This window comes from Arvicola amphibius, chromosome 3 (assembly GCF_903992535.2).
Source record: "Arvicola amphibius chromosome 3, mArvAmp1.2, whole genome shotgun sequence".
Classification (NCBI taxonomy): domain Eukaryota; kingdom Metazoa; phylum Chordata; class Mammalia; order Rodentia; family Cricetidae; genus Arvicola; species Arvicola amphibius.
Genome location: NC_052049.1, coordinates 7161775 through 7187001, shown reverse-complemented (window position 1 = coordinate 7187001; position 25227 = coordinate 7161775). Strand labels below are relative to the sequence as shown.

Here is a 25227-nt window from a genome sequence, read left to right as displayed (position 1 = left end):
GAAATGGGTTAATTCTACATGTAAGAGCTAGCTAGCAATATGCTTAAGTGATTGGTCAAGTAGTGATTTAAATAATATAGTTTATGAGTGATTATTTCAGGGGTCTGGGCAGCTGGGAATAAACAAGTGGCCTCCAACAACAACATGGTGTGCTAGCTAAATCCACATAAAACCTGAAAGGGTTTGGAAAGAAATTCTAGACACTACAAAACAAAGTTTAGCCACGTTTTTTTTTTTTTTTTTTTTTTTTTTTTTTTTTTCCCCCCCAGATGGGCTCTGTTTGCTGGCCATAGCTCCTTTAAGAGAAGTCTTCCTGACTCAGCAGTAGCAGAAAAAAAATCTTGCATGGTTTAAAACAGCAGCTTCCTGGGCCATGCTGCTTAGAACAAACTCTTGCTCTTTCGGGAGGCCAAGCATTTAAATGGAAATCTATGATTATAATTATTTTTCAACTCCACCAAAGACTCCAGAAGGATATAATATTACCTAAGTAAACAGGAAGTGCATTGTAAGTAACTTCCAGAATATGGCATTTAAAATGTTTTAATAACTTAGGACTTTTCGTGACAATGAGACACATATGCTCCTGGCAGCACCAATTAATTTAAGAGGAAGATGAGCATCGAAGAGGCTCCTTATGGAGTTTGCTAGCCATGTGGGCAAGAAACTGCTCTTGCCTGGACTACTTGAAAACTGGACATGCAGGACCCACAGAGAAATGACTGAAGTTGTCTAAAGAAGGTGAGACAGTCCTTCAAGGTTCCTGCTTCATGAAAGAGTCTTGTCAGACATTCTGCAGAACACAGAAGACAAACTGCATAACTGCCTTTGAAATTTCCTGCTTCATGGGAAAGTATGCTAGATATTGTGGGCCTGTAGGCTAAAGATGGATGCCCCAATGGTACAGAAAAAACTTTGGGTGACTGTCCAGGTAGCAAGATGTCTCTGTCAATTCTAGAGTATTGGAAGATACTTACAATGTACTTCCTGTTTACTTACGTAATATTATATCCTGATGGAGTTGAAAAATAGTTATAATCATAGATTTTCTTAGTTATGATAAAAGATAAAGTAGATAATTATTGTAACTGTAATTCTTGTTTGATACCTGTTTTGTTATATGTAATTTTACTATGTTAAAACCTTTTTATTTAGACAGAAAGGGGGAGGTGATGTGGAATTCCCCTCTGTATGTTGTGAATACTATTGGTTAATAAAGAATCTGTATTGGGCCAGCCTGGCACGGCAGAACAGAGGTAGGTGGAGAAAACTGAATGTTGGGAGAAAGAAGGCAGAGTCAAGAAGAAGCCATGGAGTCACCAGCTGGAACCTTGCAGGTAGGCCACAAGTCTCATGGTAAAATATAAAATAATGGAAATGTATTAATTCTAGATGCAAGAGCTAGCTAGCGATGCCCTAAAGTGATTGGCCAAGCAGTGATTTAATTGAGTCTGGGCAGCTAGGAACGAAAAAGAGGCTTCCTACTACACTAACTGTTTCTGGAACTCGTGGACCTATGCTCTATGCTCTATGGAGTCCAACAGGATGAAGTACCCCTAAGGATCAAACATTAGGTCTGTAAACCAAACATTAGGTCCAGTTTCTATTTGATGATAAATCTCTTCTCTATAAGATACAACCTGTTTTGAGAAAAGAATCTTAACATTTAATAGCTGAGTCTAGGATAATCTCATACCTGGTAAAGTAAGGCAAATGAGGCTGGCAATTAGTAGTGTTATGCACATGAAGACAATCAGAAGAAATATCTGTAAGAAAAAACAAAGTCCATAAGTGGTTCACATGTCCTCACTGGATTCTGATACTCTTTAAAGCATTCACATAACACTTCCTCTATAAAAGCATGCTGCTGGGCACAGGGACACATTGCCTATAATCACAGAACTGAGGAGAGAAAGAAAGAAGGGAGGAGACAGCCTGCACCTGTGCTTTCAGGGGAAGAGGCAGCCTGCACCTGTGCTTTCAGGGGAGGAGGCAGCCTGCACCTGTGCTTTCAGGGGAGGAGGCAGCCTGCACCTGTGCTTTCAGGGGAGGAGGCAGCCTGCACCTGTGCTTTCAGGGGAGGAGGCAGCCTGCACTTGTGCTTTCAGGGGAGGGAGGCAGTCTACACCTGTGCTTTCGGGGGGAATAGGCAGCCTGCACCTGTGCTTTCGGGGGAGGGAGGCAGCCTGCACCTGTGCTTTCAGGGGAGGGAGGCAGCCTGCACCTGTGCTTTCAGGTGCTTTCGGGGGAGTAGGCAGTCTGCACCTGTGCTTTCAGGGAAGGGAAATAGCCTATGTAAAATAAGTGTGTGTTTTCACACAATCAGATATACCCACAAGAAAGAAGCAAACATTTGTACTCAGCCAAACAAACTCACCCAAAATTTAGTATAACAAATTGAAAATACCTATCCTTCTAAACTCAGTAACAGTGCTATTCAATCAGCTGTTCTGTGTGGTGATAGGAACATTTAGTTCTGCCTGTCCAGCAAACAGCAGTCACTGGCCACGTGCAGCTTTTGAACTCCTGACATGTGAATAGCATACTGTAATAACAGAATTTCAAATTTTATTTTCATTATTCTATTTATTTATTTATTTATTTGTTTATTTATTTAGTCATTTATTTGTTTGTTTGTTTGTTTATTTATTATGTATGCAATATTCTGTCTGCGTGCATGCCTGAAGAGGGCACCAGATCTCATTACAGATGGTTGTGAGCCACCATGTGGTTGCTGGGAATTGAACTCAGGACCTTTGGAAGAGCAGACAATGCTCTTAACCACTGAGCCATCTCTCCAGCCCCTATTTTCATTATTCTTAACTATAAATAAATGCACGTAGCCAGTGGCTACTGTCCTGGAACGTGACGATGGAACAGCAGCACACAGGGAAGAGGAGACCCTTTGCTGGTGGACTGAAAGGCAGCACTGCAGTTCATTTCTTACCTTACCATGAACATGAGCCCTAAGATCAGAGGGCAGAGTTCTTGATGAGAAAAAACTCATAACACTCCAGCTTTGCTTGCCTAAAAAGCCTTAGCAATTCTGCGATTCTGTATTGATGGCTTTTTTTTTTTTTTTTTTTTTTTTTGGTTTTTTAACAGTTTCTCTGTAGCTTAGCAGTCTGTCCTGGAATTCACTCTGAGACCAGGCTGGCCTCAAACTCACAGATCCACCTGTCTCTGCTTCCCCAGTGCTGGGATTATAGGCATGTGCTACCACTCAACAAGAGGATTGAGTGAAGAACAGGGAAAAGTGAAACAGGTGTTCTCTATGAGGCCTGCTTTTAGGATTCACAGACAAAGGTACTAAAGACCTTGTTTCCTCCACTATTATAAGCAACATTTTCTAGGATAAGTTGTTGCATCTAAATAGATGTGTTTCTCAGTGGGGCAAGAAGTGTAAAATCATGAGTGACAACTGTACACATGACATTCAAGAATCTCCACTTGGGTGCTGCCCAGTCCAGAGTCCTGTCTGTCAGTTTCTTTTTCTCTCATCTCTCCTCTGCATACGCCCCCACCCTCTAAATCACAACCAGTTACCAGCAGTTCCAAGCTTGACATGCCCCATGTGCCCTTTCCTCGCATATGGCTGGAATGTCCTTCCTACTTTTCATTTCTTGATCTACTTGTCCTCTTAGCATTAAAGACAGCTTAGGTACCACCTCCTACATGAAGATTTCTGCACACTTGTACTACAAACCAACGGCCCCTGCCCAACAGTGCCCTCAGGAAACATCTATGCTGAGAACTCAAATTTGCTACTCTTTGGTTTTGCTTTGTAATCTCCCAAAGTGGTCTGAAAGTGGTTTCAGGGCAAAGACAGCATGCATGATCTCTATAACCCTAACACAGATCAAAAATATCAGACAAGGTGTGCTTAGGCAATGGCTACATATGACCCACAGGTAACTGAAAAATAAGAACAGGGATTTGAAATATAACAAACTGCATGTAAATGGCACTAATCATCAGGATAAATTTCTGTCAAGACTTTGAATCACAGAATGACTGCTAGCTTCAAGACCATGAAACAGGCATATTTTTAGCCAAGCTGATCTTTACTTTCATTATCTATCAACATGCGATGACTGCCCACATCTGACATACGGCAGGTCCTTAAGCATACACTGAACATGGTAACCTGGAACTGCAGGCAACTGTATTTAGGAGACAGAATATACAGAGGAGAGGTGAGGGACCAGGGAAGCTGTGACATACAACCGTCTGGGATGGGCAGGAGTCAGAATGAAGAGCCTTGAAGGCCACACATGCTTGCTTCATGCTCACTGTACTGTGCTTTGCACTCAGGAACACAGTTCTGGTTCTGATCCAATAGCTGTGAGTGGTGATTAAATCAGAGACAAGCGCTAACACATCATTACATTTCTAACACACAGACCTGAAATGCTATCCATCATGCTAGCTTCTTCTAACTTACAGTCTTTTTCTCAAACAGTAAGAGCTAAAGTCCATGGGATTCTAATTCCACAGCGTCCATCTCCAAAATCTGATGAATCTATTTTGAACATTTAAGCTATATAATGAATAATAAAACAGGTTTGTTTTTAATAACCATGATTTTAACAGTATTAATTCTCAGTAGAAAATTGAAAGAAAAAAATTAATTTACAGAAGTCAGGCTGTATAGACTCACCCTGAGTGGGAAATTGAAAGGCCGGCGGTAAGGCTGAAAGCCGACAGGTCCTCCCTGCTGGAGTATGGCTTGGTGGGCCGCATGCAGACCCTCCCCAGCTGGGACAGCATTGTTGTTTCGAGCAGGCTGGTTATTGTTGACCTGCTGATTTGCACTGTTCTCGTTTTCTTCCTGGTCTCCCAGTAAGTAGGAATGTAGGTCCCTATACAAGTTACACCAGTGAGCCTCATTTCAGGTCAGAGTGAAAATGACAAGCATAATGTATTTTCTTAAAGAATAGAAAACATGTATGTGGATTCAACATAGAGCATTACTCCTGCTATCTAGACTAAATGCTAGTGTTTGCTTCAAATTAAACCCTAAACTATTAGCTAGCTTGTGGGACACTCCACAAATTCAACCTATTTTGTTTCTTCACTCAACACCTGGGAAGAAACCAGTTATTTAGAGGAAAACACTGACAGTTGGCATTAGGCTCCACAGAGTGAAAAATCTCCTGTATAAGCTACAAATCAATTCAGACAAAGAGTAGCACTGGGGGGAAGGGTGGTGTTTAATCATATATAACCAAATCTACACCACACAGTAATTTTACCACAGTATGTCAAATATTTCACAGAAACTCCCCTATCTTATAAGTTCAATAAATAAATGCAGAAGAATAAATACAAATGGCTGTGGGAGGTTAACCCTGATCATCAACCTGACAAGATCTAGAGTCAATAGTGTTGGCCAGTTTTATGCCAACTTGACACAGGCTACAGTCATCTGGAAAGAGGGAACATAATAAATTAAGAATATGCCCCCACCAGACTGGTCTGTGCATAAGCCTATAGTGCATATACTTGATTCATGATTGATGTGGGAGGGAGTAGGTGCCATCCATGAGCAGGTGGTTTGAGAGAGAGAGGAATATAAGGAACAGGATGATAAAGCCATAAGAATCAAGACAATAAACACCATTCCTTTACGGACTCTGCATCCTTGTTGCCTACAGATTCCTGTCGAGTTCTCACCCTGACTTTCCTCAGTGATGGACTGCTACCTGGAAGTGTAAGATGAAATAAACCCCTCTTTCCAAAGTTGCTTTTGGTCATGGTGCTTTATCACAGCAATGGGAACCCTAACTAAAGACAGAACCTAGGAGACAGGCTTCTGGAATGCCAGTGAGAGAATGTCTATACGAGGCTAAGGGGGAAAAAACCTAAAAGTGGATGATACCATCCACTGGGCAGGCCAAGGATCCTGAACAGAATAAATTAGGAAAGCTAGCCGTAGACTAGCATTTCTTTCTCTCTGCTTCCTGAATGCAAACACAAGAGCAAATGCCTCAAGCTCCTGCTGCCAAGACTACCCCACCACAATGGATTCTACCCTCAAAATGTACGCCAAAACAAACACAATCCCTTAAACTGCTTCTGTTGAGTATTTTATCACAGCAGCATAAAAAGTAACAAACAAACAAAAAAATCAAACCTTAGAAAACCTTACCTGGTTAGAATCCCTAAAAGAAAGTAAGCCAGTTTGTCTTTAAATACACTGCATTTTTTTTAACTTTTAGGTTAATGTGTGTGAATGGAACTGTCGCATTCCTACATAAGTACACCATGTAGTCTAACTGTGCTGGCCTGGCCCCAATACCCTTTGTTTGCCACATCTACAGCACAAAAGGTACAGCAGTGAGCCTGCATAGAGGGGACAGTATGCACACACCCTCCTTGAAAGGGCAACCTGCAGACAGCACTCAACTGCTTCTTGTTAAACCTAGAGTTTTCTAAGAGTTTATATGTACATATGTGTATGTATGCCACGTGTGTGTAGGTGCCCACAGGGCCAGAAAAGGTACCAGATTCCCAGATGTGGACTCACTGACAGTTATGAGTAGCCTAATACTAGTTCTGGGGAATGAATTGGGTTCTCTGGAAGAACAGCAAGAATTCTTACTGCTGAGTCATCTCTCTGGCCTCTAAAACTACTTTTTATTGATTGGAACATAGAACACACTTCTTTCAGAAAGGTTATAAAACAAGATAGGCCATGGTGGCAAATGTGCTCTCAGCACTAGGGAGACTAGGGCATGGGGACGCTAGGGTTATAGCTTGAGTAAGAATGTCTCAAGATGGAAAAAGAAAAGTTATGGGCACAGACAACACATATGGAGCTGCCATACTCACAGCAAGTATCCAGCAGTAACGGTCCATGCACGCACAAGCCCCTTCAGCCACTGCCTCGTGTGTCCCTGTTCCAGCAACGCTGGCAAGACGACCTGCAGCAGGAGCAGCTCCAGGGACAGCTCACTCACCGGAGCATCACTACAACAGTGACAGGTTTACGACATGAGTCCTATTTCCATTTTAACTTATAAAACATCTAATTAAACAGGTCTCCAAGCCAAATGAACCCATTGTTTTTATTGCCTTTCTCCCACTCTCTCTTCAAGTCAGTGAGACTGTCCTCTCAAACTCCACCAAAGCTGCTCCTGGCCCCTTGGTGTCCACCAATGGTCATGCCACAATGCTCACTTGCATTATGAGAGTAACATGTTACAGAGCTGCTCACCCTTCTTCCTGACATCTTCCTCAACAGCTTCCAAACCAGCTGCTTCTCCAGTCTAGAAATATGAGGGCCCAGTTCTGTCCTCTTTCTCAGCCAAGCTTACTCCTTGTGCAACTGTGACTCATCTGGCTTGAATGCCACCGTCACCTACTCCTGACATTTCTCCCGACTGCTAACTTGTATACCCAGAGTGGAACTCGGTGCTCCACGCTGATGTGCATTATCACGCTGAGAACAAGCATCCAACCAAACCGTTGCTAACCTCTTCCCACTCTCACCTCCACCTCACTTTCTCATGCTAACAACAGAACTTCTGATTTCTGACTTCCTTCTTTACACCTCACAGGTACACTGCTAGACTCCTTTGACTTGGCAATATCATGAATCCCAACTGCTTCTTAGCTTCCATCGCTACCTCCTTCACCCATCCCTTCCCAATTCCACTGGGATCATCACATTATACTCCGGCTACCCTCCTGCTTCTAACCTGATCATCCCCACTCTATGTCTTAACACTGAGAAGCCAGAGTGAGCCTCATAGCCAAACTGCTTATTACAGCCCCCAAAGAAGCTCAAAGAGCTGGCTTTCAAGGACTTCTCTGACTTCACAGCCAGCTACTTTGATTTCTTTTTCTTAGCCAAACTAGGCTATCAAATAGGCCTGCGTGCTACTGTGCCCACCTGAATCCGTATCAAGGGATCCATATGGTTCAACAGCCCTTCCTCACCTCCCATCAGGGCTTTCCTCAACTGTCACCTCAGACTTATCAGTTACTCCTTCTAAATTAAAGCCCCATCCTGGACATTTGCTATTCTTTTCTCTCCTTTTCTCTAGAGCAGCAATGATTTTAAGCATACTATATATTTTATCTGTTTTAAAGCCTTTCTTCCCTGCCCATAAATGTAACCTCTACTATGGAGAAACTACTGACAACTTTTTAACAGGGGAATAATATAACCAAACTTTCAGAAAATCTAGGGACAGCAGGGATAAGGGTGGGCTATAAATGGAGAACAAAGGGAGACAGAAACGAAGCTAATGAGTGGTAAATGAGTTGGTTTAGTGCAAGGTCTTAAGGGCCTAGAACTGACAAGACTTAAAAAGACAGAAGTAAATTTGAGGAAGCAATCTCATTCCCATAGCTCGAGGTCATGGGGTAATGAAGTCACTGGAACGTTTAAACCCAAAAGGATGAAAGCCTTGAGTCTTAGTTCATAGTTAAAGGTGCACACAAAGAAAAACAATGCTACTAATTCTCATTAAGTGTGGTAAAATGTTTTAAATAAATGCAAAAACAAGTCTTCCTTTGAAAAATGTAACTTCTAACACGCATGTGACTATGACTATGGTAAAATGGAATTCTCACATAAAAAGCTCAATGTAATCTGAATATTAAATTTCCAACAGTGATATATCATTACAGCTTTTCTAAGTCTTAAAAATTTATCTATAGGGTTTGGGGATACCACTCAGTGGTATGGTACTTGGTTAACATACTAGCACTGAGTTCAATCCCTCAAATAATCACAAAAACAACAATCCTTACCTGTAGAGCATGACATTGTAGGGAAGAAAATTAGGCAAGAGACTCTTAATAATACGTATAGGAAGCCAGAGCATCAGAAGCACAATGGAGCCAAAGACAATCTGCAGTAAGAAAGAGGCATAGCCTTACTCTGAGTCCAGCACACTACGTGGTGAGCATATCCCATGCATGGGCTTAGGCAAGTATAGTCAGTATGCTTCCCAGCCCTCCTAATCTAAAAGAATACAAACAACAAAAACACTGTATAAAAAAAAGGTAGTATGCTTAGATAAAAAGACCTGCTCACCACTGACAAGATAAATCTTCGGAGATGCCTGTAAATGGGCAAGTGGATCATTTCCTGTACTGGATTAAAATCTGGATCATTCAAATTCCTCAGAAACCATAAGACACCAGGTCGAAGTACCTGCAGACATATTTAAAGTGTGACAGATACTCAATAACATCATTATGTTAGCTATGCACATGAACACTAACAGAAGAATAATATCCTAAAGAATTTACAACTGTCATGAAAAAAAGTTCCTCAGCCAGAAATTCTATCAAATTACTGTGCTTTTGATGCTTTTAGTCGTAAACTAGAAAACACTCACTGAGAACAATTTATCAAAAAATCTAGATCACTGAGGTAAAATATGAACATTATCACACTACTATGATTTAGGGGAAGGATGCAGACCCATCCCCATCCTCCTCAAACTTTTCACAGAGTAAAGTACAAATGACATGTAGCCTCTACGACTTCATTCCCACTGGCTCTGTAGGCTTTCTCCTAAGTCACCATCTGAGCAGAGTAAGCTAATCTGTTCAAAGGATTTACTCATTTCCAAGACAGAGGAGAAGAGGAATTGTGCCTTTGTTTCTCATTATTACAGCATAGAATCTGTAGCTTGAGATGTATATTAAGGAAACACTAATCTCCCCTCATTTTTAAACCAATTAGAAGAGGATCTGTGAAGGTCCTGGGATCATAAAGAATCCTCACTATAATTCTGTACTTCAAATGTCATTTTCCAAATATTTTGGTATTTTAAATCTTATAAAACCTCTCTTGGGGATGAAATCTAAAATCAATTTATTATCATAACCACTTTTAGGAGTTTACAAAAGAGGGTAAGAATGATGCATATCAAGTAAGAACTTGGGTTTTAAACTAGCCTTGATCATTTTTAAAATTCTGGGTTTTTTTAAAGATAAATGTCAATTTAAAGTAATCAAACCAAACTCTACTATTAGTTATTCCCTCTTAGAATAGTAGAGAATATGGTTTAGTTTAGTTTAGGAAACGTCCTAACTAAACCAAGAAAACATCCTTTGACTGGTGGTCAAAGCCCGTCTAAAAAACACAGAACATCACAACACATCCCTACAGGACCTACCTCTCTCAGTAACAGGATGAAGGAGGCAAAGTAGAACACGTACACCATTCCCACCAGCCAATGCAGAAACATCGTAGTTCCTGGAGCCGACTGAAAGCTCAGTTCTCTGTCTTTCAGAGTAGCATCAAACATTTCCTGAGTCAAAACACAACAGGTTAGAGATCTGTGCCACCTACATTTGCAATGCTTACTACTTCCACCACTAAGAGTAAGTTCACCAGATGTACATAATGTCAGTGTTTTGGTTTTCGGTTCTCTTGATGCCACTTCACAGTGGCACAGAACTATGTAGAGTGCATCATACTTTAAAATCTTGGAGCATGGGCAGTGGGTGAAGGCACTTGAGTTCAAGCCCTGAGACTCACATGGTAGGAAAGTGGACTACTTCAAATTGTGCTCTCACCATCCTATGAGCAAATACTCAAAATAAATAATGCAATTAAAAACCATGAAGCATAAATAATTAGTTTCACTAGTTCATTTTTTTGTCTATGACAGGGTCTCACGTATCTTAGGCTGGCCTAGAACTTGCTATAAAGCAGAAGGAAACCTGGAAGTTCTGACCCTCCTGGCTCTTCCTCCTCAGTGCTACGATTACAGACACCGCCATCACACTTAGTTTATGTGGTGCTGGGGATTGAACCCAGAACTTCATGTATCCTAGGCAAGCATTCTAACAACTGACCTAGGCTTTCAGCCCTTTACTAGTAAAAACTATTCTCTTCATATAAAATATTGATTTCTTAGTTATAGGTCTGCATTCACAAGATGTTTTAAATAGTAAAGAATAAGAAATAAACGTCAATCTCAAAGCAGCTTTTCTACATATATTTTTTTAAAAATCAAAACTAGGAATCATTAACATCTAGCATCATAGTTTTAAAAACTGGGCAACATTAGTATAAAATTTAGGAGGGAAAATTATTAACAAAATTCTCCAACAGTTATTATAAAAGCTCTAATTAAAATACCCTGACATTCAAATACATATAAAACATTAAACAATAAAAGACAAACTAATGATATTTAGACTCAATATTGTCACATTCCAAGAATAAGTAAATCACCAAATATTTTCTTTAAAAGGAATGTCTTCTATGACAGTGGAACTCAACTCACCAGAGAACAAATATCCAGCCACCAGCCACAAATGAGAGGGAAGACTCCAATTTCTACCACAACTAACAAAGAAACCTTAATTAAACAGAAATAAAGTCATCAGTATCAACCAAATGGAGGACAAACTACTTTGGGCTCTAATTTACAACTGCATTACCTTAACCACAATATAGCAGACTCCCAGCAAGCGTCGAGACCTATGAAACTTGACAAGAGTTGCCAAGGCCTGCAGCATCTAGTCAAGGAGTCTGAACACTTGAGAGTGGGAGACAGAAACTCTTCAGGTTATATGGATGTAATAACAAGTTTCATTTGTTTCAAATTCTTCCTACACTCATCCCTTCACAAACACTAACCTTTATGAAGACATAGTGGAAAGCGGCTTTATTGTTAATGAGAACTCCTTGGTATGAACAGCACTGTACTCCAAGCTGACTCATTAAAGGATACATGACAAATTATCAGTGTTATTGCTAAAAGTATATATCCAACAATCGTTGTGATTAGACCTTCAAAATGAGATGCTTGGACCTGAAAATAAAACAAATAAATAAAATAAAGCTTTCCCTCATGGTTGTTAACCCAGTTTTTAAGCATACTAAGTGATCTGAATGATAAAAAGTAAACTGTTAATTCAAGATATTTATAATTTAAAAATTGAAATCTCCTTTATAAAGTATCTGTAAACCAGAGTCTCATATACAGACCTAAACACTACTGAAGACTATAGAAATAGTAACGAATAACATTTTATTTAGAGTCAAAATAAGAGAGCGAATGAAATCTCCCAATAAGACCTTAATCTCAGCAGCCAGTCCTCATTCTCACAAAGATGCACTTGGTAAGGGCTGACCTCAAACATGCTGCTCAAGTTGACCACTTGCCTGGTAACATCCTGACCACACCTTCCCATACCCCCAGAAGTAACTGTTTAAGTTTCTCTAACTCTCCATAACTGTTCTAGAGACATGCAGAAAGCTAATATTTGGAGAATGACAAAGATTTCGCATTGCTATCTTTTCATTTCCTGAGTTACGAGAAATAAGTAGAAACAGTTCAGAAAGTCAGTATCTGCTGAAACTATTTATCTCAGTCTTCTAGGTTCTTATCAGCAACCAGTAAGAGGTATCGGAGCAGTAGCAGATAACAGAACATTTCCAAAAAAAGTCATCTCTGAACTCACACACACAGAGAACACTAGACCCTACTCAGGTCCTCCTTATAAGAGAAATCCTCAGAGCCCATAAAAACAGCCATTCTCCATGGATCTTTTGGACCTCTAGCTGTGGCAGCCCCTTAGTAGAGAATTGTTCATGGGCAATGCCATTATCATCTAATTACTATCAGAGTCAGACTAACATCCTTTACAGCTAAGGAGCTGGTGGACGCCAGGTTACTGGAGTGTTTGTCTAAACTATTAAAATGTTTTAGAAAAAAAGGAAAGCAAGAATCTATCCAAATATTTATCCATCATTAGGGAATGACAAAATGTAAAAGATCAGCAAACTCTTGAGAAAATACTATAGTTCATTACCCCAAGAGAGTCTTCTATTCCCTTTCTGAAAATTGATAAATATACTGATACCTTTCAAAATCTACTTTGGACCACCTGAGCAAAGGGATAGAACGGACACACAGGTTCATCAAGAGAGGGAAAAGCAATCTATGAGAAACGCCTTGCAGTGTGCCTCAGGACCACCACACAGGACTCACAGCCTACCTGTAATGGCTAGCGTATTGGCATGCTACTTCCTGTTCAGTTTTTAACAGAAAGAACAAGACTGTGCTGGCTAACTGTTCCTGTGCACAAAATACACTGAGAAGTGAACTCTTGAAAATAGTCCTTATTGGGCTGGAGACATGGCTCAGCAATATTAAGAGCACTTGTTGCTCTTGCAGAAAACCTGGGTCCACTTCTCAGCATCAGTACAATGGCTCACGAGCTTCCATAACCGCAGTTCCACGGGATCCAACAAGACACACGTGTGAAGCGTTACTCTAATTACTCTTTATCAATAAAAATGCAGGGGTCGGATATTGAGGTAAAAGTCTGAAAGATCAGAGAAGTAGAGAAGCCCCAGTCCTCCCTACCTGTTCTTTTCCTTCCTCCAAACAGCGAGCCAGATCCTTCTCCGCCCTGCCTTACTACTTCCTCTCCTATCTGTCCTCAGTCTTCCAAAACCTCTGTGGTCAATTCTGGTCGACTAGTGGCTACCTCCTCCAACTCCAAGCAAGCTTTGTCAGAACACAATCAAAATATCACACAAAACATGTGATGTACATACATGCCAGCAAAGCATGTATACACATAAAATATTCCTAGCTGGGCAATGGTGGTGCACACCTTTAATCCCAGCACTTGGGAGGCAGAAGCAGGCAGATCTCTGAGTTGAGGCCAGCCTGGTCTACAAAGTGAGTTCTAAGACAGCCAGGGCTACCCAAAGAAACCCTAACGCAAAAAAACAAAAATAAAATATTCTTTAGAAAATAACAAACTTGGGGATAATTAGTAGAAGTAAAATTCTCTGAAAGTATTATACTCACATGTTCCTCAAATCCCAAACCAACAAGGGAGAAATGACCGATGTGGTAAGGACAAAATGCTAAGAGAGAGGAGAAAACTTATCATTAAAACAATGAGCACTTTTAACATAATCTCCACTAAAAGAACAAGGGACTTCTTTGAGAACAGAAAATTCTCAGAGGAAAAACCAAAACTATACCTGGCACAATAAAACATAAAGGTCTAATAGGACCCTATCATAAAGACACAAAACCACTCTGAAGAGGATGTCACTGGCATTTTAAAAGGGCTGATATGAGCACTAAAAATTAAAAACCACCACCCAAATGACCAAAATTGATGGGAACAATAGAAACCAAACCTGTGAGCTCTTCTTAATATTCAAAGCTCCAAATACCAAAGACAAAGGAAAAAAAAAAAAAAAAAACAGTTCGTGTCTGAGAAGGGACTCGTGCACAAGCTCCTTCCTCTGGACTAACTACTCAGAGGATACCTGCCTGGCATCTCCTGGGAACCAACTGCACACTAACTGAATTGTTCCTGCTGATGAAAATGAACTCTTCTTTATAGAAAAGCTAGACAAGAAAGATCTTGAAAATGCCAGAATTTGAATCAGGTGGCATTTTTGCAACACCTGAAGAGGACTGACGTAGTCACTGGGTGATAGGATAAGAACCCACTAGCCCCATGACACTAAAGTATCATCCCACAGATTTCTTTCTTGATGTGAACAGAAAATGAAAAATTCCAGGGGGCAGAAATGGATAAAGTCACATACCTCTTCCTATCTCACACTCTAAGTCAAAATATGTGCCCAACAGCCTTGTGAAAGACGACTGAGCCTGATCTGATCAAGCTTTTTAATTTGACTTCCAGTTTAGAAAACATGGTAGGCAGAGAATGAGGGTTGAGAACATCAAAAAAGTCATCACATGTGCACAATACACAATATCACAGCAGAGTGAAGCAGGAAGCAAAAGGAGTGTTCCAGCTCCCCAGTAATGTGTGCACATTATTTGGGATTTTATTCAACAAACCAACTATAAAATGGCATTTAAGTGAACAACTTAAAGATTACAAATATGATGGATTATTGATAAACAATGAATTCTAGTAAGTTTTAGACGACACTATAGTTAAATTACAAAGTACACTTAAATTCTTATTGAAGATTGTTATGCTTCTCTTTTCCTGAATCCTTTCTAGTCAAATTTCAGTTTGTTCTGAATAAATTCTCATTTCTCCATGGTAATAATAAACACCCTAATAGATAAACAGGGCAGAGGATGATTCAATCACTGAATAAAAGTCTGGGAATGTAGTAGGGATCTGGGGTCTAAGTCCACATTGTATGTTTCTTAATATTCCTAAAGCACAAAACAAAAACCTGCAACAAGACTCCCAGAAAGCCAAACTTCTATCATGATACCACAAACACTAAACGCATAGGCACAACTTACCAAAGACAAGAATGAACAATGTGTTTAAAGACACCACCCAGAACACGTGCTCCTACAGGAGAAAGCATTAGTAAGATCAATTAATGATATCTCATGCTCAACTGAACAATTTCACTTAGTCATAGCTAATATGAAAATAACACTATTTTTTTTTTTTTAATTTTCGAGACAGGGATTTTCAATGTAGCCCTGGCTGTCCTGGAACTCGCACTGTGGACCAGCCTTGCTTTGAACTCACAGAGATCTGCTTGCTTCTATCTCCCAAGTGCTGGGACTACAGACTCACACCACTATACCCTGAACATTTTGAAAACTTGATCAACTTTAAAACGTTGTTGAAAGCAGAATCCTATTTCATTCACCTCTACTTCTGATTCCCCTGAAACTGTATAAGGAATGAAGTCAGGCTGCAAATGACTTTCCTATTTGACCTTAACAACTTCTGCCATTCTTATGAAATACAAAAGAGGTAAAGGATGTTACCTGAGTAAATAGCAACAGACAGATATTATCTGGGTTTTTATAACATTGCTGGGCCATTGGATCATGCAACCCTCAAGTCTATGCTTCCTCTGGGCTTCCTGTTATTGCCATGTCTCCACCTGTGGCGGTTCTGCTGCTGCACATAAGCCCTAATCCCAAATAACAAACAATTGTGCCTTACATGACCTAAAAACACCATGTTTCTTTTAAAGAATAAACTTCTTGAAAGAACTACCCCTCCTTTAAAGACATGCCTTTATTATCCTGTAGTGTGTGTGTGCGTGTCTGTCTTGTCTGTACAGGAGTAGGTGCATGTTACTACAGGTACCAAGGAGCCCCAAACTGTTAGTGTCAGATCCTCTAGAGCTGGAGTTAAAGGAAGTTAACTGACACTGGAGCTAAGAACCACACTCGGGTCCTCGGGAAGAGCAGTGCGTGTTCTCAATTGATGAGCCTCATCTCCAGCCATCTACTTTTTTTGGTTTTTCGAGGCAGGGTTTCTCTGCGGCTTTGGAGCCTGTCCTGGAACTAGCTCTTGTAGACCAGGCTGGTCTCCAGCCATCTACTTTTATGTTGTTGCTTTTGCACCAAGCAGAGCAGTGCTTTAAGCCCAGCACTTAGGAGGTAGAAACCTGTAAGTTCATGGTTTACAGTGCGAGTTCCAGGACAGGCTCTGGAGCTACACAGAGAAACCCTGTCTCAAAAACAAAACAAAACAAAACAAAACAAAAAAAAACGGGGGGGGGGATTTGTGGCCTTTTGGGGTACAGTGCTTACTGGAAACCTGATGATCTGAGTTTGTCCCCAGCTCTCACAGTGGAAGGAGATAACACATAAAAGACTCTGGCCTTCACATACCATACACTAGTAAATAAAGAACCTAAAAATTAAAAACCATAAAATAAAACAAGAAAATGTAAGCCCTACTCCTATGGCAGACTTCCAGATAAGAGTGTGCCTCTCGCCTGTGGAACAGACAAGGCTGCTTTTTGTTCCCAATGGTGCAGGTATTAAACATTTAAGATCCAACTTCAAACATCAAGTTCTTTTAACTGCTATTAACTCTGGAATTTTTTTCAAATATTTAGCAAATTTGTTTTTAAATAACATTTTAAATATTTAAATATTTCTAGTATTGTCAACATACAAAATATGCTTTCAAATATCAAATAATCAAAAGCTAAAGGGTTGTTTTGACATTTAGCTTAAAAAGCATACTCCAAGATTTTAAGAGTCAATGGATAACAAAAATGACTCTTAATTCTATCAAAGCAATACTTCCACTTACCAGAAAAACTAGTGATCCATCAAGTCCAAGCATCTAAAATAAAAGATAATGAGCATCAATTTAAGATGCAGTAGGACCTTCTTTTCTTACAGGAAGACGGCTTTCCTATCAGGGTCACTAAACAGTTTTCTAAACCTACCAGTCATAGGTTAAAAACAAAACAAAACAAACCCTGTGTATTTAGGTATTAGACTTTGGGCCCCTTTTACCCTAGGTCATACAGCAAATATCCTCTAGAAATTTCCATCAAGAGCAGACAGAGGAAGACCTGTGTTCCTAACACTAGGGAAGCTAATGCAGCTATTGAAACAGAGCCTGAATCTGTGTCAAAGAGCTAGTAGGTGAAGTCCAATGACAGAGTGCTGGCCTAGCATCTCCAAGGCCATGGGTTTATATGTCCAACACTACAAAAAGAAAAAAACACCCATTCTGAGTTTCTTACACTAGGGAGAACCAACCACAACTTTATTATAGAATTAATTTTATTTTCCTAATTCATTTTACTGAATTTTCACCAACTCCACAATTTGAGGTCAAAATGGCTCTGTAGAGCAAGGTCTGTACTCAAGGCAGAAAACAGACTTCACTGCCACTGTCTTCATCCCAGCTGTACATCACTTGATTTTTGTAGAAATTAAATTCCCATTAACCTGTTTTCATCAAATTTAACTATGAAATTCGTGTTTATAGCTAAATATGCCAAACTTCAAAATACACCTTAGGATTACAATACAAGAACATGTAACAGAGAAAGTTCTTACTCTTTCCCAAGTAAGCTCTTCTGCAGCCCGGTCCCACTCCAGAGCATTCCAGTTCATGTCATCTGGAAATGCAATTGCAAAGTCAAGACTACTGACAGATATAAAAGCTACTTTTAATTACAATCAGTTGAGAACTTGAGCCATGTTTAAAATTTTATCAAACAAATTTACTTACTAGTTTATAAGTTCTACAAATAAATACATACGTATAAATAAGTAGTAACATAAAATAAGACAATCCCAGACTGTGGTAGAAAATTAATAAATAGAAGTATATGAAAGACAAATCTAAATGCTGTGGGTTAGAAATGAATCTAGTAGATTTAAGGAAAAAGAAGGAAGTCAAGGGATAACTTTCTAATGAATTAGCAAATTAGCAGAAGATAAAGTACAAAACTCAGGCCTGTCAGTGGTTAAGAATTCAGACTGTTCTTCTAATAGACCTGATTTATTTCCTAGTACTACTCATGTCAGGTGCCTTGCAACTCCCTGGAACTCCAGTTCTAGAGAAGCACCTTCATCTGGCCTCCATGGGCACAAAACACACAAACACAAACCCACACAGACATACATGTAGACACATAATTAGAAATAAATATATAAATTTAAAATGTAAGAGCTAAATCAGGTGGTACAAAGCCTGCAATCCTACCACTCCGGAGGTTGAAGCAGACGATCTGCAAGTTCTGGGCCAGCCTGGACTACACAGTGAGCTCCTGTCTCGAGAGGAGGGGAGGGGAGGGGAGAGGAGGGGGGGGAAGAGGGGAGAGGAGAGGGGAAGGGAGGGGAGGGGAAGGGGAGAGGAGAGGGGAGGGGAGAGAGAAGGAGGAGGAGGAGGAGGAGGAGGAGGAGGAGGAGGAGGAGAGGAGAAGAGAAAGAGGAAGGGGAAGGGGAAGGGGAAGGAGGAGAAGAAAAAGCAGCAGCAGCAGTATCAGTAGTAGTAGCAGCAGTATGCAAAACAGCCAGGAATTAAATCAGGCAGGTGACCGCCAAGCCCTTGGGCAGCAGTACCAAAAGAGGTTGTCTCAGAGCCTCGGATCTTTCCCTTGGAAAGTCGACTGCTCCCATTATGAATTTTGTTTCTTCTTATCTTTCAGTTCTCAGCCCCAAAGTCACTTACTCTGAGCTTCCTGGTAAACCTTATTTAGGACACATATAACTTCAGAGCAACCCATACACACTCAACAGATCTCCTACCTCCTCTCTAGCCCAGAACCTCCCAGAATGCAGGCAGGCATTTTGTTCACAACTGGATACTTTGTCTCAAATGTCTGTTACTATGAACACAGACATAAGCAAGGTGGATTCAATGAAAACACAAGAAGACAGGCAATGAGCTAACAATGGAACACAGATCTGGATCTCATTTCACATTCCAAAGTTCCCACTGACAGAAAATGAAAAGATGATTTCCAAAGGTGGCACCTGGCCTGCAGTATACACTTCAGGGTTTTCTTCATTTGAAAAGTACAGTAACCCCATGCAGGCGGAAGAAAACACACACAGAGACATACAACAAACAAACACCCCAGGGAATTCTAGACCAAGTTCCTTCTTCAAAACATATACCTGGTGACATATGACTATTTTCCCCTATCCATCTAATGGACAGAGAGGGAGAGAGAGAGAGAAAGGGAAAGATGGAGAGGGAGGAAAGAAGGGAGAGAGGAGAATGGTCCTGTGTAAAGGGCTGTAATATACAAAATGTTCCCTGTTTCACAGAAAGCACACTTATGTACATGTCTACCCTTAACTGCTAGCTTGTCAAAACAGGAATCGGTCATAACAGAGCTCTGGCACATCATAAAACATGAAACACCACTGTCTCTGTCTCCAGTGCAAGTTAGGAATGATGAGTCCTGAAGAGTGAGTGAGGGCATGGAGCAGCCCCTACCTTGGGCTCCATTGTTGGCATCCGCAGCATCTTCCACACCCGCATCATCTTCCTCCTCATTGTCCTCCTCCTCCTCTTCTGCTTGACCGTCCTGGGCATCGGGGTTCTCACCCAGCACCGCATTCTCACCTGCTGCGTTAGCTGGCTGATCAGCAGCAGCGTTTTCAGCACCATTTCCCCCTACAGGAGCCTAAAATGAGAGAAAAGTCTGGGAATTCACCTACTTGGCTCAGTTTTACTCTAGTTCCAAATCATACTTTACCCTGCAAGAAAAAGAAAACCAGTAAACAAGACAATCCCACTAAAGTTAAAAATAGAAGTACCTTTCAGAGTCATCTCTTTAAAAATGCATCTAATTTAGGACCAACGTGGTCCCTAAGAATGTGAACTCACTTTTCAGAGGACACACTTCAGAAAGCACTACAGGAGCTGGGCGGTGGTGGCGCACGCCTTTAATCCCAGCACGCGGGAGGCAGAGGCAGGCGGATCTCTGTGAGTTCGAGGCCAGCCTGGTCTACAAGAGCTAGGTCCAGGACAGGGTCTAAAAAAAGCTGCAGAGAAACCCTGTCTCAAAAAACCAAAAAAAAAAAAAAAAAAAAAAAGAAAGCACTACAGGGCTGGGGAGGTGGCTTCTGTGGGAAAGGCACTTGCCACACCAATGTGAGGATCTGACTGGATTCCCAGAACTCATGTAAAGCTGGGCACAGCTGAGCATCTACAATCCTATGCTCCAACATGAAAGTTAATGGACCAGCTAGCAAAGAATCTAAGACCCTGTCTATCTCCAATAAGGTAGAGGACAAGAACTTACACCAAAGATTGTCTTCTGACCTTCACATGCACAACAAGGACACATGCACAAATACACTTGTACACATGAGCACATACTTGTAAACGTGGGTACACACATACACACACACACACACACACACAAGAAAAAAAGCATTATAAAATATGGGCTTATAAATCTGGCTATCTTAAACACATCATCCATAATTTTTTATAAATATGACTAGTGTGTCTAACTCCCTTAGGGATGAAAACACATTTTTAAAAAAATATTTATTTATTTATTATGTATACAATATTCTGTCTGTGTGTATGCCTGCAAGCCAGAAGAGAGCATCAGACCCCATTACAGATGGTTGTGAGCCACCATGTGGTTGCTGGGAATTGAACTCAGGACCTTTGGAAGAGCAGGCAATGCTCTTAACCGCTGAGCCATCTCTCCAGCCCATGAAAACACATTTTTAAATAAATGTATGTACATGTATACATACATATACACCTTAATTTGCTGCTATTAACACTTGAGTAACTGATTTTGAGCTAAAGACAAGGATTTTCCATATATGGCCTCATCACTTCCTAAATGAATTTTCTTCTGGCTCTTCTGGGACACCAAGCCAAACACGGTGGTCCAGTGTGGTGATTCCAGCGACTGTAAGGAAAGGTGGATTTGAAGCAGGAGAATCATTAAGCTTGAGGCCTGCTGTTGGACTTGCTCAGATTCTTGTCTCAAAATAAATAAATAAATAAATAAATAAATAAATAAATAAATAAATAAATAGGCAGGCTTGAAGATGTGGCTCAATGGCATATGTGTGAGGCCTTGGACTCAATTCTCAATTCCAGAAAATTTTTTTAAAAAAATCAAAATTCTGTTACCAATCAAATGCAAAGACATTAATTATATTTAATTCTTAAGTTAAAACACAATTCCTGGAGCTGGATAGATGGCTTGGTGATTAAGAACACTGTCTATTCTTCCAGAGGACCTGGGTTTAATTCCCAGCACCCACATGGCAGCTCACAACTGTCTGTAACTCCAGTTCCAGAGAATCTGATACCTTCACATCAATACACATAAATTTAAATAAACTATTTAAAAAACAATTCCCTTGGATTTAATGAAAGTTCTAAAGCAAAACTACATTAAATGCTTTCAATTATGAGGCAGACTGACAGCAGTACTGACTCTAACCTTCTCTCACAGCACCTCATGGGCATGATGGTACCCACTACTCTGGGGAAGGAGGGGAATAGGAGTTTGAAACCAGTTTGGGTTACATATCAAGAGCCAATCTAAAAATGAACAAAAGACCAGGATATTTGCCCAGTATGTTCAAGGCCCTGGGTTCCCTCCCCAGAACAGAGGGTGTATGCTAGGGCTTGTGATGCTGCGTTCATCTACGTATAATTTTCCAAGGAAAAGGTGCACTCCATAGTAAATAGGATTATAGGCTTGATAAACTCAATCTACATATTAAAAAACATATCATAGGAACAAAGATTAGTTACCAATGAATAGTTTGTGACCAACTATTTCACTAAAAAGGATATGAAGTGTCAACCTGTCACTTCCCAGAGCAGTAACTGTGTGACACTCTTGGCCCTACAGTTCCCACCAGGCACGACACTAAAGACCTCCTGCTATGCCCGATACGTGTGTGTGTGTGTGTGTGTGTGTGTGTGTACACGTCAGCTCACGCATAAGAAAACTGCACACGTACACATATACACATCTGCACATGCCACAGAACATGTATGGAAGTGACGAGACAGCTTGTCTCTGTGCACATCTTCCTACTGTACCATGTGACTGGCCAAGTTTCCTACTTTTGATAAAAATTCTTCTAACATAGCAGAAAAGATAAGGTGCTTCACATAAAAAGCTGGGATAGGTGTAGAACACTCCTCAATGTTGTGCAGTATGTCAGAAACCGATCTAAGAAGTTGTATCTCACGCATGGGCGCATGCTTTTGTGTTTAAAGACAGGGCCTCTCTACTGTGTAGCCCTGGCTATCTTGGAGCCCACCGAGCTCCATCTGCCTCCTGCGCTCGATTACAGGTGTAGCCACCACTCAGTTATATACAGGAAGATTCTTACCTTCCAGGCCCAAGCTAAGCTGCTGACCCAAGCAAAGAGAATGGAAGAGTGTTTTAGTATTCTCTCTAGCACTGTGCCCAATCTAGCAAGAACATTAAGAGGCAATCAGAGAAACATTCTTTTACTTCCACAGCCCTCCTAAACCCCCAAACTTCCTGGTGTGGGAAGTCCTTCTGTATACGCGTTGCTTTTATTGGTTAATGAATAAAAAAACTGCTTTGGCCTGTGATAAGGGTAGAAGAGAGCTAGGCAGGGAAGACTGACTGAATGCTGGGAGGAAGAAGGCGGAGTCAGTGAGCCGCCATAGAGCCACCAGAGGAGAAAGACATAAGAACCTTGTTGAGAGGCCACGAGCCTCATGGTAAAATATAAAATAATAGAAATGGGTTAATCCTAGATGTAAGAGCTAGCTAGCAATATGCTTAAGTGATTGGCCAAGCAGTGATTTAATAAATACAGTCTCTGAGTGATTATTTTGGTTCTGGGCAGCTGGGAACGAACAAGCAGCCCTCCTACAACACGTTCCCACTGTCTTCTTCTGTGGCATGAACACAGTTATGAGGCACAGGAAAGTCAAGGGTTTGGATCATAGAGGGTAGAATGACTTTCAGATCCTGCCCAAATTAGATATATTTCAGGTGAAGGGCTTACCTCATTTTGGTGGTGTCCAGCAGCATTGAAGGGTGGAGCAGCATGCTCCAGCCAAATTGGTGCTCCCCCATGGACTATCTGCTCTCGTAACCACACCAGGCTGATGAATGCACAAAGTGTGCATGTCACCACAAAACATCCCTGCAAGCAATCTGCCAACAAATTTTCCCTGTTAAAAAAAAAAAAATTAGACACAATTCACTCCAAAGAACACTTGTAAAAACAACTAGAAAAATCTTTAATTTTTCAGTAAAATTCAGTTGCTTCTCCAGGACTATTCATAATGATATTGAAATTTTATCTTGTAAGCTAGCTAATATGTTCATTTATATACTTTTGTTACTCTATACTTACATTAAGTAGATATAAAATAACATCAGAATATACAGTTATTAACATACAGCCTATCCTTTTAGCATAGCAAAAAAAAAAAAAAAAAAAAAACAGGAGTGTAAGAAAAAAAATCCAGCAAAACACTCAACAAATTGCATTTATATAATTTACTAAATTAGGTGAACAATTCTGCTTCTGCTCAATCCTTTTAACAGAATCTTAACACTTAACTGACAGGGGTGACTAACACAGAAGTACATAAATAAAAACACTCAATAAAAAAGAGGAGGGAAGCTCCCTCAGTGATTGGAAACATGGAAATGTAAAGAAAAGAAGGCTGAGCCAGGCGTGGTAGTGCACACCTTTTATCCCAGCACTCAGGAGGCAGGGGCAGGTGGATCTCTGTGAGTTCAAGGGCAGCCTGGTCTGCAGAGTAAGTTCCAGGGCAGTCAAAGTACACAGAGAAACCTTGTCTCGAGAAAAAGAAAAGACACTCAGTACACCGTGGACCAGATGTAGGAACTCACACTACATGACAAACCTAGTTTTAATGGTAGCTGCAAAAATACCAAAATAAATCCAAAGAAGCAGAGTGTGGTTCTTTAGTAACCAAACATGGAAATGTGAGATTTGTAACACTTGGGAGCCTTTGTTCCTTCTTTTCTGAAGAATCTTATCATTCACTATTAATGTCTGTGATTTCAGAATACTAACAGATGTTAGAAAGTTGACTACTTTTTTTGTCCCTGGTGAACAGAAGGAAAGGTGAGTCTGAGAGACCTCAGCTTAGTGGCCCCACACTGTAATATCTCTCTCTCTCTGCAGTATCTCCAAACCTTACTAAAGGACTTCTATACCATCAAAATAAGGATAAGGTGGGGCTGAAATAATCCTTCTCCATTTCTTCCTTGCCAAACAACTGACTGCTTTTTGTAGTTTTAAATGGAGTCAAACTTGAGAGCCCTTTTCTCTAATGCTTTCGTTCTGAAGTAGCTTCATGCTTGCCTAGAGCTGAGGTGAAGATGCCTACGTTCTAGAGCCTAGAAAAGGGCTGATGGGCTCCCGCTATTCCAGTTTCAGAACGCTGCCCCAAGTCCCTCTTGGGAGAGGCATCCACTAGCCTTCTGAAGAGGAAAGGCCATGTGAATAAGTACGGCACATCAGACAGACCTTTCCAGCTCCAGAAAGACACGTGTGACTCAGGAAAGATCAGAGATGACCTTCCCAACTAAGCCCACAAAAAGTTTGACCTCCAGAATTATGGTAAGCAAAATGGCAGCTGTCTGACACCATGATGTCTCAGAACTGTTTTGTACATTTGTGTAAATGAGATGGTTTGTCTTGAGATGACCCAACTCAAGTATACACAACACTGCTGCTACATCGGGGACATCAGCAAAATTTTGTCAGGAACAAGTTGCAACCTATAGAGACTATGTAGAACTCTCCTTCAGCCCTAGCCTTTTTCTGTGAGTAGTCTGACCTTTGAGGGAAGCAGCCCATAAGCTAGTCAATGGACATGCCAACACAGGCCCAGCAAGGTGCTAATGTCACGGGAAGAGAAAAGCTATAGCAAACAAGTTCTATGCTCAGCACACAAATTCAGCAGCATGCAATTCAAACTGCATACAATGTCTTCTTTTTACATGTCCTGCCAACATTACAAAAAGTTTCCTTAAAT

The 25227-nt window shown here is 40.7% G+C and overlaps 1 protein-coding gene across 3 annotated transcripts in view; it reads right to left on the bottom strand.

The window, feature by feature from the left end:
* The window catches only part of Marchf6 (membrane associated ring-CH-type finger 6), a 63883-nt gene that overhangs the window by 14894 nt on the left and 23762 nt on the right, over positions 1-25227 (bottom strand). For all 3 annotated transcript variants that reach the window (XM_038324241.1, XM_038324242.1, XM_038324243.1), the window contains exons 6-20: positions 23214-23382; positions 19672-19861; positions 17778-17839; positions 17017-17049; positions 15246-15297; positions 13806-13864; positions 11712-11792; positions 11419-11487; positions 11262-11336; positions 10143-10277; positions 9050-9169; positions 8764-8864; positions 6835-6972; positions 4661-4862; positions 1697-1766 (exon numbers count right to left, since the gene is read on the bottom strand). In XM_038324241.1, the coding sequence (XP_038180169.1) occupies positions 1697-1766; positions 4661-4862; positions 6835-6972; positions 8764-8864; positions 9050-9169; positions 10143-10277; positions 11262-11336; positions 11419-11487; positions 11712-11792; positions 13806-13864; positions 15246-15297; positions 17017-17049; positions 17778-17839; positions 19672-19861; positions 23214-23382 (1556 nt within the window). The remainder of the gene's footprint in view (positions 1-1696; positions 1767-4660; positions 4863-6834; positions 6973-8763; positions 8865-9049; positions 9170-10142; positions 10278-11261; positions 11337-11418; positions 11488-11711; positions 11793-13805; positions 13865-15245; positions 15298-17016; positions 17050-17777; positions 17840-19671; positions 19862-23213; positions 23383-25227) is intronic.